At 39.3% G+C, this 18,127-nt stretch overlaps 1 protein-coding gene across 4 annotated transcripts in view; it reads left to right on the forward strand.

Annotated features, from left to right (window-relative positions):
* Positions 1 to 18,127, forward strand: part of NOSTRIN (nitric oxide synthase trafficking) — a 104,674-nt gene that overhangs the window by 75,226 nt on the left and 11,321 nt on the right. For all 4 annotated transcript variants that reach the window (XM_072612225.1, XM_072612226.1, XM_072612227.1 and 1 more), the window contains 6 exons: positions 1,465 to 1,563; positions 1,660 to 1,785; positions 3,245 to 3,353; positions 4,678 to 4,766; positions 12,518 to 12,643; positions 15,864 to 15,981. In XM_072612225.1, coding sequence (XP_072468326.1) covers positions 1,465 to 1,563; positions 1,660 to 1,785; positions 3,245 to 3,353; positions 4,678 to 4,766; positions 12,518 to 12,643; positions 15,864 to 15,981 — 667 coding nt within the window. The remainder of the gene's footprint in view (positions 1 to 1,464; positions 1,564 to 1,659; positions 1,786 to 3,244; positions 3,354 to 4,677; positions 4,767 to 12,517; positions 12,644 to 15,863; positions 15,982 to 18,127) is intronic.

Genomic DNA, 18,127 nt, shown 5'->3' on the forward strand with positions numbered 1-18,127 from the left:
TTATATATGAGAAAACCGAGGCAAACAAGGTTAAGTGACTTGCCCAGGGTCACACAGCTAGCATGTGTCTGAGGTAGGATTTGAACTCAAGTCTTCCTGACTCCAGGCCCAACACTATGCTACCTAGCTGAGAAAAAATATATAAAACATATAAAATTCCTTATAAGCCCTAAAGCACTATATAAAGGCTAGCTATTATTTTCCAGTTAATAAATACAAAATATACGGAATAGTTAAATACAAGGTAGTTGGTTGGGAGGGTACTAATAGGAGAATCAGGAAAGGCTTCATGAAGATGGTGAATGAGCTGCATGTTAAAGGAAGAAGACAATATGAAGTGGAGTTAAGTAGTGAGTGCATTTCAGGCAAGCAAGCTGTGCAGGGAAAAGGCATGGAGGTGGGAAATGAGGTTGGGTGTAAAGAACAAAGAAAATTGGAATTGAGAAAGGATTTGAAACCAGAACTTTCCTAAGTCTAAGTCCAGTATTCTAACCACTATACCATGCTACCTCTCCCACGATATCAACCTCAGAAAGTTAAGGATGTATTTTCAAACTTCTCTAATTTCCTCAATAACCTGTTATGGACTTAGAGTTCTTCCTAAAGACCACTGTCAAGCAACTCCTAGTCTGAGGGTCCTCACACACCCTGGACTTACTGCTACCCTGAGTGTTAGTATCAACCAAATTGGTTGTAACTAGGTTATAATAATACAAATGATAACAACGGCTAGTATTTACATAGCACATTAAACTTTGCAAAGCACAATGTATGTGGTATCTCACTTGCTCCTCACAATAACCTTGTGGGGTAGGTATTATTATTATCCCTACTTTATAGATGAGAAAACTGAGGTCAAGTGGCCTGCCTGGCTCATACCATGAGTGTCTCAGGCAGGATTTGAATTGCAGCTGACCCTAAGCCCAGTGCTCCATCCTCGATCCACTCCACCACCCAGCTGAAAATAGGCGCCATACCTTAAGATTCTTAATCTCTTCCAAATTGCCGTACACAGGGTCTTTCACATAATAGATGCTCAGCAAATATTTACCAGGTGATTGATAAAATGAGTTTTGTAGGTCCAAGCATGGATCACATGTCTTTTCTACCATATTTTCTTTAAATTTATAGAAATTCTATTTTTCTCCATTACTGTTTTCCTCTCCTTTCACCTGCTGCTTTATGGATCCCAGACAATTGATGGCAGGTATCTAATATGCCCTTGGACCCAAATGAACCTGGAAAAAAGTGTATGAGGTATACTAATCTTAAATGTAGATCTATAGGACAGCCATGGAAGCATTTTCATCCCCTGGGAAATCTCCATTGGACGGGAGTTTTATGATGCTACCATGATGACTGACTGGTGCTTGCTTTTCCCAGAATGCTCATAGTGTGATGCTACCTCAGCCTGGCATTGTTATTGGTTCATGTCTAACAATTAGATTTTATCATGTTTTTTAGAATGTCCTAGACTTGGAGAAGGAAAGAATCCAACTGCTATGTAATATCTTAAACCAATACAACCAACATGTTTCCATTTTTGTACAAACTTTGACCAGCGTGAGTACTGAAGTTTCTTTGACTCTAGTTATGCTTATGTCAAGAAGCTTTCTACTTCACTTACCACTGGTGTCCTGCCTTCTTCCTTCATCACAGGGTCATACCCAACTCCACTGTGCCATCAGCAAGATTGATGTTGAAAAAGACATTACGACTTTAATGGAAGAAACTGCAATTTCAACTACAGAGGAAAAATCTGAATTCTTACTAACTGATTACTTTGTGAGTATGGAATTAGAGGAAGCAACATTTATTGGGAAACCTCCCTGGTGACTGGGTGGTTCTTTTGGGAAAAACGCAATTGCCAATAAAAGGAAAATGTGTTTATAGGCAACATTGCCAATGTCATTTTCAGAAATTCTGTGATAAAATGAGGAATCCTAAGATCCCTAGAAGGCAGATAGATGCTCAGTGGATAGAGTGCAGGGCCTGGAGTCAGGAAGACTCCTTTTCCTGAGTTCAAATCTGGCCTCAGACACTTACTAGCTGTGTGACCCTGGACAAGTCACTTAACCCTGTTTGCCTTAGTTTCCTCATCTGCAAAATGAGCTGGAGAAGGAAACAGAAGACCACTTCAGTATCTTTGCAAAGTAAACCCCAAATGGGATCAAAGAGAGTCAGATAAGACTGAAAATGAGTGAACAAAAACAAAATGTGTCCTGTGGGGCAACTAAGTGGTGCAGTAGATAGAGCACCTGGCTTAGAGTCAGGAAGTCTCATCTTCATGAGTTCAAATCTGACCCCAGACACTTACCAGCTGTATGACCCTGGGCAAGTCACTTAACCCTATTTGCCTTAGTTTCCTCATCTGTAAAATGAGCTGGAGAAGGAAATGGCAAACTATTCCAATATCTTTTCTGGGAAAACCCTAAATGGGGTCACAAAGAGTTTGACACAACTGAAAACCACTGAACTAAAATGCACTGTAGACATTGCGCTAAACTCTAGAGACATAAAGAAAGGCAAAAATGGTCTCTGTACTCAAGAAGCTTGCCTTTTAATGGGAGAGATGACATGCAAACAACTGTATACACATAAGAGATATACAGGATAAATGCGAAGTGATCTTCGAGAGGGGGCTACAGCAGTGAAGATGGGCAGGGTATAATGACAGGAAGTTGTCTTGGGGAAGGTGAGATTGTAGCAGACGTGAAGAGGACATGAAATTGTAAACGTGTCCTGACTCAAACTGGTGTTAATGAGAGAGACCTTTAGAAGGTGAGAGGGACGTGATTGTGCATCCCCGACTGCTGCCTAAGCTTTACCATGAAGTCAGATGCCTATAGGAGCCCTGCGGAAAGGGAGACGTTTCAGTGTGGAGGTACAGTACTCTGGCTAGGTCACTTTGGTCTCTGACCTGAAACCACCATAACAGCAGCTACTAAAGCATATATCACTAGAATGATACATCTATTCTATAACTGATAGAAGTAGAGTGAGATCCATTCCCAAAAAGAGAACATGTTTAGCTAAAAGATGCAAAGTGTGAATAAGGAAAGAGCTGAATAGGTATATCACTGTGGAATAAAGCCAAGAATCATCTTTTATTTATTCTCTTTTTATTTTCTGTAAAATTTCAAGCATGGTCAATATGGGCCTAATGCAAGGGTATGAAAAAAAGAATCTCAAATCTTTCCTGTTTCTCATCAGTACTGTAATACTTTCAATATTTTCTGTACAGGAAGAAGATCCCACAAATGGGATGGATAAAGAGAGACGAAAGTCTTCAATAAAATCAAAATTGTCAAGACTGCAGGAGGATATTGAAAAAGCCTCAAGAGACAAGGAGGGTTTGTAATTATCACTTGCACTGACCCAGTGGGGAAAAGTACTGCGATTTACCAGTTTGTTTTAAGCTGGATTTGAACCGAAGAAAAATGATCTTATTGAAGAATGAGAAACTCAATTTGTAAGATTAGAAAAGAACTTTTAGAAAAAGAGACAGCAAAAACTGAAGGTGACCTTGTGGTCTAGTTGTGTATTCTACACACCTCTGCTATTATTTGTCCTTTGTTTCTGAAGAGGACCAGTGCCATCACAGGGTGGTCTTCACTACATACTCCTATTGCCAGTTTAAGAGGGGAAGCTTTTTAATTGATTTCCAAAATGAGGTGGGAAATGGGTACTATTTTGAGGCTAACTGGTCTAAAATTACTACACAAGGTGAGAGTTTTTCAAACTAGGACTTTAGGCATTGCAGAAATCAACCAAATAAAATCCCTTACCTTAAAAAATGAGTTGTATGATATAACTGGATAGAAATTACTACTTGTGGATGGGGGGTCATGGTTGCTTGTTATTCAGTAGTTCTATTAGCATATGTCTTGTTTTGGCTCCTGGGTCAAAAGAGAACCAACGAAGTTAGAGTTGGAAGGGACCTTGGAGGACAGCCTGCCTTATCACTTCCTTATACAGATGAGGAAACTGAGGCCTAGTGGTAGTTAATAATTATTTTGGTCCAGTCACTGATGAGAAGTTTATTTAATTACTTAATAATTACTTAATTATATTGAGTAGTTTGAATATCTAAGCCAAGGAGAGCTGCCAGGATGTTAGGAGTCAATCATATCATATTGGAGTTATTTTCTTAAAACAGTAACAACAAAATCAACTTCTTTGTTCAAAATAACAACAAAAATAAGTTAGCATTTTGAGTAGTTCACATGGATAATGAAATATTTAGAATTCCTCAAACTTCCTTGGTTGAGGTCAAAATAAGTCAATGGATCCTAAATGTGTAAACGAGGGGGCAGTATGGCAGAGTGTACAGACCACTGTCCATGGAATCAGGAAGACTTGAGTTCAAGTCTGCCTCTGAAACCGTGTGAATCTGGGCATGTCACTTGACCTCTAGTTGTCCAAATAGTACTCTAAAGCTATAGATTATGGATGAGTGGCTTGTCTGAATTGTGAAGGGGGCTCTATACTTGGTGTTCTCTATGCTTATGAAATTGTAAATCCAACCCAAAATAAAGGTTGAAAAGATAACTATAGTTGAGATTTTTTTAAAAATTTCAATTCTTATTATATTATCCCTAAGTACTAGTTGACTTTGTGTTAGGGGCAGAGTACCACAGGATGTAACATTGATGCCGTGCATGGATGTCCTTTCAGGCCTGGAACGAATGATCAGTGTGTATACAGCAAATCCCTCCTTCTCTGATGCAAAGACTAGGAAAGAAACTGCAGTGCTACTGGATGAGGTAAATATTTGTGGAGGGCAAACTCTTTGAATTTTTGTGAGTAACATTTTCTTTCTGGAATATCTGTTTTTAGTTCTCAGCCTTCCTTTCCCTTTCAGTTGACAGAACATATCGGGGCTACAAATTCATGGTATATAACCTTTCCACCACTCAATCATTTTTCTACTCTACCCTTATTGATATATCTTTTATTATTTTCCAAGGCAATCGGGTTAAGTGACTTGCCCAGAGTCACCCAGATGTAGTAAGTGTTAAGCATCTAAGACCAGATTTGAACTCAGATCCTCCTGACTCCAGGGCTGGTGCTCTATCCATTGTGCCACTTAGCTGCCCCTATCCATATGTCTTTATCTTATTCCCCATAGTGACTGTTTCAAAACATTTCAAGTGCTATTTGCCAGTAATTCACCACTAACCCATTACTTTCCCAAAGTAATCTATTCTACTTTGCTGTAGGTCTAATTGTTAGATGGTATTTCCTTACAATGAGCTTAAATCTGCTTCTTTAAACTTAGTGCTCCTAGTTATGCCTTCTCAAACCAAGTTTTGTTGTCCAGTTGGTTGACTCTATTTTTTTTAAGGCAATCAGGGTTAAGTGACTTGCTCAGGGTCACACAGCTAGTAAGTGTCTGAGGCTGAATTTGAACTCAGGTCCTCCTGACTCCAGAGGCAGTGTGGTTAATTCTTTGTGACCCCATTTGGGGTTTTCTTGGCAAGGATACTGGAGTGGTTTGCGCTTTTCTTCTCCAGCTCATTTTACAGATGAGAAAACTGAGGAAAACAGGATTAACTGACTTGCCCAAGAGTTACATAGCTAATATGTGAAGGAGGACAAGATTTGAACTCAGGTCTTTCAGACTCCAGGCCCAGCACTGTATCCATGAGCTGCCTATGGTCTCTCTACTCCAAACCAAGGAGAATAAATTTATGCTCTCTTTCAAATTGTTTTTCTTCATCCTTTGTTTTCAGAGGACCACTGGTATCACAGGTGATATCTTGACTTGCATGTGAATTAGATCTGAGGCAGAGCTACACAGTCTTCAGCCTCACTCTCTCCTCCAGAGTCATCTAAACCCAGTAATAGGACATAAGTCCCTCCCATGGATATAATTACCATCTCTATGCTAATGACTGTCTTCAGAATGATAGCTCTTCAAATGTTTGGAAACAATGGTCATGTCTTCTCTAAATTTTCTCTTCTCCAAGATAAATATCTCCAGTTTCTTCAAATGGTTTTTCATATGGCATATTCTTAAGGCCTATCACCCTTATCTGAATGCTTTCTAGCTGATCAATTTCCTTTTTAAAAAAATAGTATTTTATTTGAGTTCCAAATTTTTCTCCCTTCTCCCCCTTCCCTTTTCCTAAAACTCTAAGCAGTTTTATATAGGTTATATATGGGCAATCATGTAAAATATTTTCATATTAGTCATGTTGTGAAAGACGACACAGACCAAAAGGAAAAAACACACCAAAAAATCAAGTGAAAATCGCATGCCTTCATCTGTATTCAGAGTCTATCAGTTCTTTCTCTGACCAAAAAAAGTATGGACAACATGTTTTTAAAATTTAATCTACTCCACTTGCACCTTCTCCATCACTTTCTTAAGTCTAGACAATCAACAAAACGAAATCAAGTCCTGATTTGTAGTGTTTGCCAGTTTCTGAGGTGTAAAGACTCACACTGAACATTTATCTTTGGCTCTGGAGAGCTGGTATGAACTGGTTCCAGTGTACCCCTAGTGCTATTCCTTGTTTGACCCTCCTTTTTATCCCAATATAGTTTTAAAAAAAACCCAGCCATTTTCATTGCCCTTAGCCTTCCTCATCAGCTTTAGCTCCTCCTGAATTCTAGGACCTCTGATAATGATCCTTAGAGGATCACACTATACTTTTCCATGTATCACACTGGATAGTGCCAGACCTGGAGTCAAGAAAATCTGAGTTAAAGGTTTTGTCTTAGACATTTACCAGCCATATGATCCTGGATAAATCATTTAACTTCTTTTAGCCTCAGTTTCCTCTACTATAAAATGGGGATAATAATAGCACTTATCTCCCATTGTTGTATCAAATGAGATAATGAATGTGAAGTGCTTTGCCAACTTGAAAATACTACATAAATGTTAGCTATTATGGGCAGCTGGGTTATGTAGTAGAAAGAATGCTGGGTCTGGAGTGAGGAAGACTCATCTTCCCAAGTTCAAATGTGACTTCAGACACTTACCAGCTGTGAGATCCTGGGCACTTAACCCTATTTGCCTCAGTTTCCTCATCTGGAAAATAAGTTGGAGAAGGAAATGGAAAACCTCTCTGGTATCTTTGCCAAGTAAACCCCAAATGGAGCCTTGAAGAGTCAGATGCAACTGAAATGACTGAACAACATTGTTATTCTGCATTACCTGCCCTCACTCCCAACTACTGCATTTTCTCATCAGAATTCGTTGACTTCATGTCATCAAAATTTCATTCTTCAGAGCTACTTGTACCTGTTAGATTTTCTTGTAGAATTTTAGACCATTTTAGCCCTACCTCTTCTTTCTGTGACCTCTGAGATCTACTCTAGTAAAACATAAGGCATATGTCAGATTATGCATGGCTTTCTTTCCTTTTTGTATTACAAATTCTTAAGATGGTGTTCATCTCTTTCCAAGGTTCCCATCATTCTCATTTTCTCATTCTCTCTCTCTCTCTCTCTCCCCCTCTCACTCTGTCTCTGTATTTTTCTCCATCCTCTTTCATTCTCTGTTTCTTTTTCTGTCTTACTCTCTATCAAATACAAAGCAACTAAGAATTTCTTGGATTGTCCTGATGACAGTTGAGGTTATGGGTTTAATCGCTTACTTCTTTCTTGACTTCTTTCTCTCATAAATTTCAGGGCGTCTGTCTTACTAGTCCTTCTGCACCATAGCTAGTTTCTTACTTGATAGACAGCCATAGGCATTTTTATCCTTTACTCTTCCTTATTAATTTAAAGTCCATTTGATTACATTTTTGCAAGACTTTAGGCAAATTCATTCTTCTTAGTCTTTCTTAGGTTTGCTCCATCCCTGGATAAAAGCTCATTATGCTTGTATTCTTAGCTGTGGTCCAGAATTCCAGATCTTATTCTCAAAGTGTTCCTTTCTACCCAACTGCTCCCCTTCATAAATCTACTTTTCTCATCTGATATCCTTCCACTATTGGCACCAGTGATAAAAACATCTGTTATGTTCCTAAGTTCTCCAGTTTCATGACCAAGACTTCATAATATTTAGCAAGGCTTCTTAACTCCTTCTTGCAGTATGATTTGGGCTCAAATGAATCAGTAGAAGTGGTCATGGTTTGACAGGGATGAAGAGATTCTCTGTGATGCTGCTGACATATACCTCAGGAAAACAATAGATCCTCTTTCTCATCCTTCCCTCTGATCACAGAAAAAGAAGTATTTCTGCCACAAGCCCCAGCTACTGCTTCTGCTTTCTTCTTTAATCCTATGCCTTTCTGCCTCCTCTAGAACTTTCCTCTATCACCTACCTCAGCTCTCTCATGTCTCTTCAATCTCTCCTCTCTACTGGCAATTTATTTTCTAACTACAAACTTGCTCATATCTCCATAATCCTAAAATATTTGGGTCAAAATCTTAACTCATTTACTCTATCCAACTGCTCTCCCATATCATTCCATCTTTTGAAAAAAATGATTTCTGTATTAATGCCTCCACTTCCTCATGACCCTTCCTCCTAGTCTTTTGCAGTTGGGTCCCCACTACTCAATGGAAATTCTTCTATCATCAATGATCATCAAATTCAATGGCTTTTTTTCATCCTCCTTGACTTTTCTATAGCTGTGGACTCTGTTGACCACCCATCATCATCATCTTCATCTACATTTTCACAGAGTTCTAAGATTTGCAAGATGTTTTACACTTTGGGAGAGGGATTCCAAGTATTATTTCATTTTAACTTCACAAGAATCCTAGGAGGTGTGTCATTATCATTACTCCCATTTTAGAGAAGAGGAAACTGAGGCAGACAGAGGGTAAGTGACTTGTCCAGGGTCACAGGGATGTGTGAAGTCACATTTGAACTCATGTCTTCCTGACTCTAGGCCCAGCACTCTATGTACTGTGCCCACCATGCTGCCTCTGCTATCTGCTACCTAATTGCTTGGTTTAAGAGACACTATACTCTCCAGGTTTTCCTATCTCTCCCACCACTCTTCTGTTTCCTTTGCTGACTTCCCATAATTTTCTTTGACCATTATTTTTGGTAGGTGGTGCAGTAGATAGAGCACCAGGCCTGAAGTCAAGAAGACCTGAGTTCACATCTGTCTCAGACACTTCCTAGCTGTGTGACCTTGGGCAAGTCACTTCACCCTGTTTGCCTCAGTTTCCTCATCCATAAAATGAGCTGGAGAAAGAAATGGCAAACCACTCCAGTATCTTTGCCAAGAAAACCTCAAATGGGGTCACAAAGAGTTGCACATAACTGAACAACAACAAAAACTTTTGCTAAGGTTCAGCTTTTGGACCTTCTCTATGGACACACTGTCATTTCCCAATCAAATTCATAGTTCTTCTATGTAGATGACATAGCTTGACATTATGGATGTTGTACTGGCCTTGGAGTCAGGAAGATATGGGTTCAAAATCCTCCCTCACATCTATATTATTCCCTGTGCAACCCTGGGCAAGTCATTTAACCTCTGGGTCTCAGTTTCTTTATCTGTAAAATGGGGATAATAGCACCTACCTCCCAGAGTTATTGTGAGGATCGAATGATATCATATTCTTAAAGTGCTTTGTACATTTTAATTTCTACATAAATGTTGGCTATTATGACTTTAAAGTCCATATTTTCATCTTCCTCTCACTTCAAAATATTAACACTTGCATTTCTCATGCACCCCCCATCCCTAATTCCACATGTCTAAGACAGAACATTTTTCTTTCCCTTAGGCCTACCCTTCCTTCTGTTCATTATTTCTTTCTGTGGCACCACCATTCATTGTTTCTCCCATTTGTTACCTGAGGGCTATCCTGCACCATGGACTCCTCTTCATCTCTCCTCTTCAATCATTTTGATCTATGTCACATCTTTCCATCCATTCTCTGCTCACTGTTCCCACTCCTGCTCCCCTAGGACAAGCCTTTGCCAGCTGCCTGTATTATTGCAAACCTTTGCTAACAAGACACATCTTGTTCCTTCTCCCTCTTGTTCGTTGTCTAGACTGCTGGTGAATGACGGCTTTCTAGGGTTAGAACATATTGGCCACTCCTGTGCTCCAAGTCTTCAGTGGCTCCCTTTGGCATGTCAAATCAAGTTCAGATTCCTGTGCCTGACATTCAAATTGATATCACTCTGCCTTCCTGCACCATCTAGAATTCCCCTTCTCCATGCACTCAGCACCTCAGGCAAGCTGGCTGAAGTGACCTGAAGGTGCTTTATATTCTCATGACTCTCTGTCTTTGTTCAAGTTTTCCTCAATACCTGAAATATTCTCCCTTCCTCTCTACATCTGTTGAATTTCTATTTCTCCTCCTACCCAGCCAACTCAAATGCTACCTCCCGCAGGAAGCCTTTCTCAATTCCCTCCTTCCACAACCCTGCCCTGCCCCCAACACACACACACACACACACACACACACACACACACACACACACACACACACACACACACACACACACACACTCCATTTAGTCTTATAACTCTCTAATGCGCTTGTCATTCCATATCGTATTTTACAATACAATGTGTCTCATCCCCTTACTAAATGGAAAATTGTCAGTGTTGTATCCTGAAAAGAGCATGACATTTGGGGTCAGGAGCTCAGGTATTTATAAACTACGTGCCTGTAGGCAAGCCAATTAATCTCTAAGATTCTCAGTCTCTTCATCTATAAAATGGGGGTAATTATTCCTGCGCTCGCTCACTTCACAAGATTGTTGTAAGGCAGGCACCTAAAGTGCAAAGTAAATATGAATTGTTATTATCTAGATAACGCCTAGTATAATGTTCTACAAACACTAGGTGCTTAATAAATGTTTATTGTATTGTATCTGGTCAGATAGATTTGATCTAGTTATCAACATTCTGAGACTTCAGATTTGGGTAGGGCAGACCCCCTTAGAGAAAGATTAGGCAAGTGCGGTGTGACGGTGATTTGAGGATCGTGGAAAAGTCCAAATGCCAGCATTTAGTTCTTCATAAATACAGGGCTCATTCTCGTCCTGGACCTGGAATTTCACTAGGGTAGGTAGCTGCCAGGTGAGAAAACTCCTGCCAGCCATGCAGACTGGCAACTCTCCAGCAGCCAAGATCCTTAGTGTTGACTGGTGCATTGGGAAGTGAGATGACTGGTCCAGAGTGGCACAGGTAGTAAGCATGAGAAGCAACACTTGAACCCAGGTCTTCCTGACTTGAAGTCCAGTTTTCTACCTGCTCCCCCATGCAGCCACTGCCACATAAATCTTTTATGAGGACATTAAGAAATGGAAAGTAATTGGAGCTACATTGAGATGTGTTAGTGCCGTGGGAGGATTGGAGGGTTCCCAGCGACTAGAGTCTGGTGGAGTTATTCTGGGAAGGCTTCATATAAAAAGCAAAGATTTTAGCAGCGTTTCACATGAGTCCAGTTACTCTGGGCCCACTTGGCTTGCTTTGCATAATACCTAATGTCATGTAATATGCCTAAGAGGCCCTGCTGTTGGAGTTGCAGGGTTTTATTGTTTGCAAACCTAAATAAAAGTAGTTTCAATGATTCTATGATGGAATTGGTTAGATGCTGTGGCTGGGTGCCTTGAATCCATTTTGCAGAGCCTGCGAATCTCTCAACGGGGGTGCTATTGCAGGGTCAGGGTCACTTCCATTCACTCCTCCGCAAACCTACTGTTTTTTGGGAAACAAAACCAAACTATAACAATAACAACCACTGCATCTAAAACAGAGGCTACTACACATTGCGGTGACGCTTGGTATTAAAGTTTTCAGGTACTGAAAAGTAGACTACAGGTCATTTGTTGTTGTTGTTCAATTGTGTAGACTTAGTAGCTGTATTGTCCTTGGACAAGTCACCTAACCCTGTTTGTCTTATTTAGTTTGGTCAATTTGATTCAATGAATATTTATTGATTATCCATAATACATAATACTGTCTGTCCTAATTTCTGGGGATGGTACACAAAAAGTAAGAAATAGGGTGTTTCTTTTCTTTGTTCCCCTTGAAACATTCTAAGTCCCTCAAAGGACTATGAAACTGAAGCCCCTACACTGTAAGGCCAGCTTTAATAATAACAATAGCTAATATTTACATAGCACCCTCTATGGGTCAGGCAGGGACTAAGTATTAAGTGCTTTACAAATGTCATCTCATGTGATCCTCACATGGGAGGTAGGTGTCATTATTATCCCCATTGTATATATGGGGAAACTGAGGCAAACAGGTTAAATGACTTGCCCAAAGTAACATAGATAGTAAGTGTCTGAGGCTTGATTTGAACTCAAGCCTTCCTGGCTCCAGGCCTGGCACTCTATCTGTTCTGTCACCTGGCTGCCTTAAGGTTCTAACCAATGGTATACACAATGGTGGGATAGGCAAGGGAAAACTGGTTAAAAATGTCAAAGGTGAATGAACATGTACCATTATGGACAAATTGAATGCACACTTTTCTAAAAATCCCCTTGACTTCTGAAAGCACTTCTATTTCTTTCCTTCTCCCAATGATGTCATCTTATCAACAGTAATCTTGAATCTAAATGATATTCCTGCAGACCAACCTGAAACTAGACCTTCTGCAAGCCAATTCCTTCAAACTGTCCTCAGTACTGGCTGACCTGGAGCAGAGGCCCAAACCTTCACATCCTTGCAGCTCTTGTATCTCCACATGGAAACAGAAGGTAAGGCTCTTATATCTAGGATAAACATTGACTTAGTGGGAGCGTGCTGAAGCAATGGTCAGGCAGTGTTGCTGCTAGGTTGCTACATCAATGTAAATGTGTAGGCAACCAAGGAACGAAACTATCCTCTCATTTTTGGAAATGAAGGAATTGTGTGGCCTATGGAATCATAGGATAAAAGGGAATCATGGACCCCGACAGATCAAAGTCTGAGAGTGGGAACAGCTCAGGTGACTGAGTGGAAGGAGTAATCAACTTACTTCAAATTTCACAACAACAACAAAAATTATTATCCATCTTCTATCATACAGTTAAACTTTGCTAATTAAAAATATAAACAAGGATGGGATAGAGTGGGTAATACTGCATGAACTGTATGTTCTCTGTGCAAAGAGCACAAATGATATAGCACTTTTTTTTTTTACTACTATTCTTTTCAAGGGGTGATAAAAAATTCTAAAAAACCACTATTGCTAAGTAGTAATCCTATAGAACCCACTTGCACAATCAGATGAAAGAATATATTCATTTTAATAATAATAACTGATATTTTGATCACATTTAAGGTTTACAAAACATTTCACATACATTACCCTACTCAAAATAGATGTTGTGGGTAACAATGTACCTATTTTACAGATAAGGAAACTGAGGGTCAAGGAGTGGCATGCTCATAATCACATATCTAATGTAAGAAGTGCAACAAATTGGTACTACTAAGTTATTTTAGATATTTAAAAATGGTTTGCCTGCATTCCCTCTTAACAAGGCTAAACAATTCTTCCTTAATTATTGTTTATGCTATTAAGTGACTTAAGTTAGCACATGTTCTTTTTCATACATAGTGCAACTCTAAGCAAAGAATCATCATTTGAACAATTCAAGTTAATTAGACTTACATGTATACATCACTTTAAGATGTCATGGCTACCTATGTACTTAAGTACTTTGATACTTGAAAAGATTTGTGCATTCATCAACACAGGCACTCTCACACCCTCTACCACTCACAACCCTTCCATTCTGTAAGAGATGCTTGTAACAGTTGTTGGAAAATGTCTGGTGATGATTAACTCAGCACTTAACTGGAGTGGTCCTCAACAAAGTCTACTTCCAGGCCCAAATCAAAGCCATTCTGGCTTGGTAAGCATCTTGCCAGACTTTATGATCAGCTGAGTAGATGTTGAGATTGCAGGGTCATCTACCCCACAATGAGGTACTAGAAGAAGATTTTAGTGGAAGATGGCAACTAAATGCATGTACGTAATATATCTGTGTGGTGCTTTTATCAACCTTCTATATAAATATATTGGGGTGTATGGGAAGATTAGCATCTCTGGTGTGAGGACTTACCAAGTCCTTTTCAGGGCTGCTCTTCCACCTTTGGTGTCCACTTATCACCTAACTCTCACCTGTAACTACAAAGAGCTGTAGCATGAGTGGTGGCTATACCCTGGTAAACCATCTGGGCAGACGGACTAAAGCAGGCTGAGGGCAACCAATAGGCCTCCAATCTGGCAGAGTTAGGGGATGTCTACCCTAAGCACTCCTGGTGGAATTGGAGGATGAGAATAATGTGTTCCAAGGGCCATGAAGGCAGCTGAAGCAGATGCAGTGAAGCACTTAGAACTTGGTCAGACACTGAAGACACCAAGGTCATTCACTGTATCCTGGGCCATTGCCAGTCCTCTTGACTTTTATCTTGTCACTGGACTTTGATGACTTTGGAAGAGAGAGTGGGACTGACAACGACTGTGCAACTCTGCCTCACTTTAATCCAATTTATGTGCAAGTCAGGACATCACCCCTGATGGCACTGGTCCTCTTCAAAAATGAAGGACAAACAACAATACGTTAGGCATCTATATACAACGTAAAAATAACTCTTCCTGTCTTAGTGATTAGTCTAAAGACAGACAAAAAGTCTATGATCATAGCATGGGTGGTTATCTCTTAATGATAATAGTATTTATATAGCATTTTGATATTTGCAAAATATTATTTCATTTGATCCTCACAACAATCCTGGGATGTGGGTATGTTATTATCCCCATTTTTTATCTGAGGAAACTGAGGCAGAGGTAGGCTAAATGACTTGTCCTGGATCACATAGCTAGTGAGTATCTGAGGTCATATTTGAATTCAGGTCTTCCTGATGTCCTGGCTAGAAAGAGATGCAGATAGGTGGTTCAGTGAATATAGCTCTGGGCCTGGAGTCAGGGAGACCTGAGTTCAAGTCTAGTACTTACCACCACTATATAGCTAGTAACTAGCCACTTACTACCTCAGTAAGTCCCAGTTTGCCTCAGTTTCCTCAAATGCAAAATGAGGTAGAAAAGGAAATGGCAAACCACTCTAGTAACTTTGCCAAGAAAATCCTATGACCAGTATAGACATGATATGGTTTATGGGGTCATGAAGGGTCAGGTCAGACACAAGTGAACAACAACAACTACCTGACTCTGATTCCTATGCTCCACCCACTGTGCCACATGGATGCATCTCTTTCTCGTATGTATCAGAAAAAAGTACTGTGACTATAGTGTGAGCACTTGTCCCAAGGTAATCATTTTCCTTTTCTGTGCTGCCCACAATCTGCACATTACCCTCAATCATTTGGACATACTCACAACACTTTAGACTTACTTAAAACCTTTTAGGGTTGAATTTGTATTAAACATATAAAGATTTTGTAGGTTTCACATAGAGATCAGAGTTATGAACCTGGTTGGAAAATGATGCAATTAGGAAATTCTAGAATTATAACATCAAAAGAAAAATTACATAGAATCCTTTAGTAAGATACTAAACACAATATTTTCACATGAGAGGTAGCCCAGTGGATAAAAGTATTGGATATGAAGTTAGGAAGACCTGAGTTCAAATCCTTCCTCACACACTAGCTATGTAATCCTGGATAAGTCACTTAGCTTCTCTGTGCCTCAGTTTCCTCATCTGTAAAATGAAGATGACAACAGCACTTACTTCATAGGGTTGTTGTGAACATTAGATGTGTACATGAAATGAGAGAACATGTTAAGCACTTTGCAACTTTAACATGCCAATAAATGCTAACTATTATTAATAATAATAATAATGCCTTAGGGAATAGTACATAATTATTGAGAAATTCCTTTAAATAGTTATTTTTATTCAATGGTCAAGTTTATAATGACAATAAATAATCACACACTTTTCATTAGTTATTTTTTATCAACAGGACCAGACACATAGCTCAGTAAAAATATCACGTCCTTTTATGATGAAGAGATTAGAGACTGTTGTGACAAGAGCATCTTCCAGCGAACCGTCAAATAAACTGCAATCTCCATCCTTAGGTAAACATATCTAATCCCTAAATTGATTACTGGTTAAAGTCAATGCTACATATGTCTATGTCAAAGACAAAGGTTAATGTCAGGAAAATATGTGATATTCCCGCAGAAGCTTTGTGTGCAATCTGATAGGCACACCTCCTTCTGGGAGATTGGTTGTCACTGCATTGCCAGCACCACATTACCAAATAGCTGTTTGGAGCTTTTGCAGCTAATTGTTACCACAACCCTGTGCTATCTTGTCTCAACCACACTTGAGACCAATGGGACACATCCTCTATATAACCCCTTTTCTCCACAACTGCCAGTCCATACCTCCTAACCAACTCTTTCCAAATAGATAGACAGACAAACTAGTCATTATCCCTTCTTTAAACTATGGTTATAACAACCATCCTTTCTCCATTCTCCGGGCTAAAAGTTGCGAAAGGAAAGGAAGAAACATAGAACAATGTAACACACTAAGATTTTTGTGATTCACTAGAGTATCATGATACAGTGGCTGAAAAACAGTGCCATTCATTGACTAGTAACAAGAATGAAAGTTGTGTGCCCTATGAAATTTCCTCACGTAAGCCTATGGTATGACTGGAATATCTTTCCTAGAGAAATCATGTAAGAAACATACAAATTATCTAATCAATATACAGTGAGTTAATGTGGGAAATATATCTTTAAAATTTTAATTCCAAGCTATAAAACTTAAAATTATACCTATTATAAAATTATAGCTACTGTAAATTCAAGCTAAAACCTTGGAATTATAGCTCCTGTAAAATTATAGCGACTGTCAGATTTCCTTTAAGTTAATTCAACAAATACTTGTTAAGTGCCCTAATGGGTGCAAGGAACCACACTAGACACTAGTGTAGAAAAAGAACAAAACTGCACACTTATAGAGCCTAAATCCTCGTAGCGAGGGACACAACATATTTAAAAGATAAATAAGTAAAAGAAAATTGGAAGGGAAAGAGAATATTACCAGCTGCATAGAACAGAAAGAGCTTTATGAAAAAGATGTCTCTTGATTTGAACCTAAGCTGAGGATTCTAAGAGGCAGAGATCAGGAAGAAATGTATTCCAGGCATACAGGACTGCCGATGCAAAAAATGGGAACTAGAATGTCCATTTCAGCAAACAGTGATTGGACCATCTATGGTATAAAGAGGAGAAATAAGAAATAATTCTGAATGGAACCAGATTTTAGAGGAGTGTAAGTGCCTGGCTATTGAATTTGTATTTTATCATAGAGGCAATGGGAAATCATGGAAGATTTTTGAGTGGGGAGTGGGAATGGGTTGAAGGGGCAATCTGTGACTGAGAAAGATGATACTGGCAGCTGTGTAAATAAGAGAGGGACTGAAAGATGGGAAACAAATGAGGAGGTTATTGCAATAATCCAGATGAATGATGATGAGCCCCTAAACTAGGATGCCAATATGAGTAGGGGGGGAAGGTATAGATGTAAGAGATAATGTGAAGATAGACTCAGTAAGCCTTGGCAGTTGATTGGATATGGGGGAATTGAGAGGGAAGAAAAAGTAAAAAAATTACTCTAAAGTTATGGCCTTGGGTGACTAGAAGGATGGTGGGGCCCTCAAGAGAAAAAAGGAAATTTTACAGATTTTTTGAGGGTGGGGAGATGATAAACATCATCTTGACCATGCTGTGTTTGCAATGTCTATAGAACATCTAGGTGGAGATATCTAGCAGTTGATTGGTGATTTAGGCTTGGAATTAATAAGAAATGTTAGAGATAAATCTATGGATTTAGGAATCATTTGCAGAGAAATGATCATTACACATAGGAGAATGGATACAATCATGAAGACAGAAAAAGAAGAGGGTCCAGAACAAAGATTCAGTGGTGGCCATAATAAGGAGAGAGGAGAGAGAGATGTTGATCCAGAAAAGGCAACTGAGAATGAGTGGTCAGACAAAGTGAGAACTAGGAGAGTGGATTATTATAGAAGTCACTTTGACTAGAGGGTATTGTGAAGCTGAGGGTGGGTTTGAGTAGACAGTGTCAAAAGCCAAAGAAAAGCTACGTAGAATAAAATTTGAGAAAAACCTATGAGATAGAGCAGTTTAAGGGATCATTGGTAAACTTCGAGGTAACAGTTTTAGTCAAATAGTAGACCTGGAAGCC

The sequence above is a fragment of the Notamacropus eugenii genome, chromosome 5, assembly GCF_028372415.1.
Source record: "Notamacropus eugenii isolate mMacEug1 chromosome 5, mMacEug1.pri_v2, whole genome shotgun sequence".
NCBI classification, from domain to species: Eukaryota; Metazoa; Chordata; class Mammalia; order Diprotodontia; family Macropodidae; genus Notamacropus; species Notamacropus eugenii.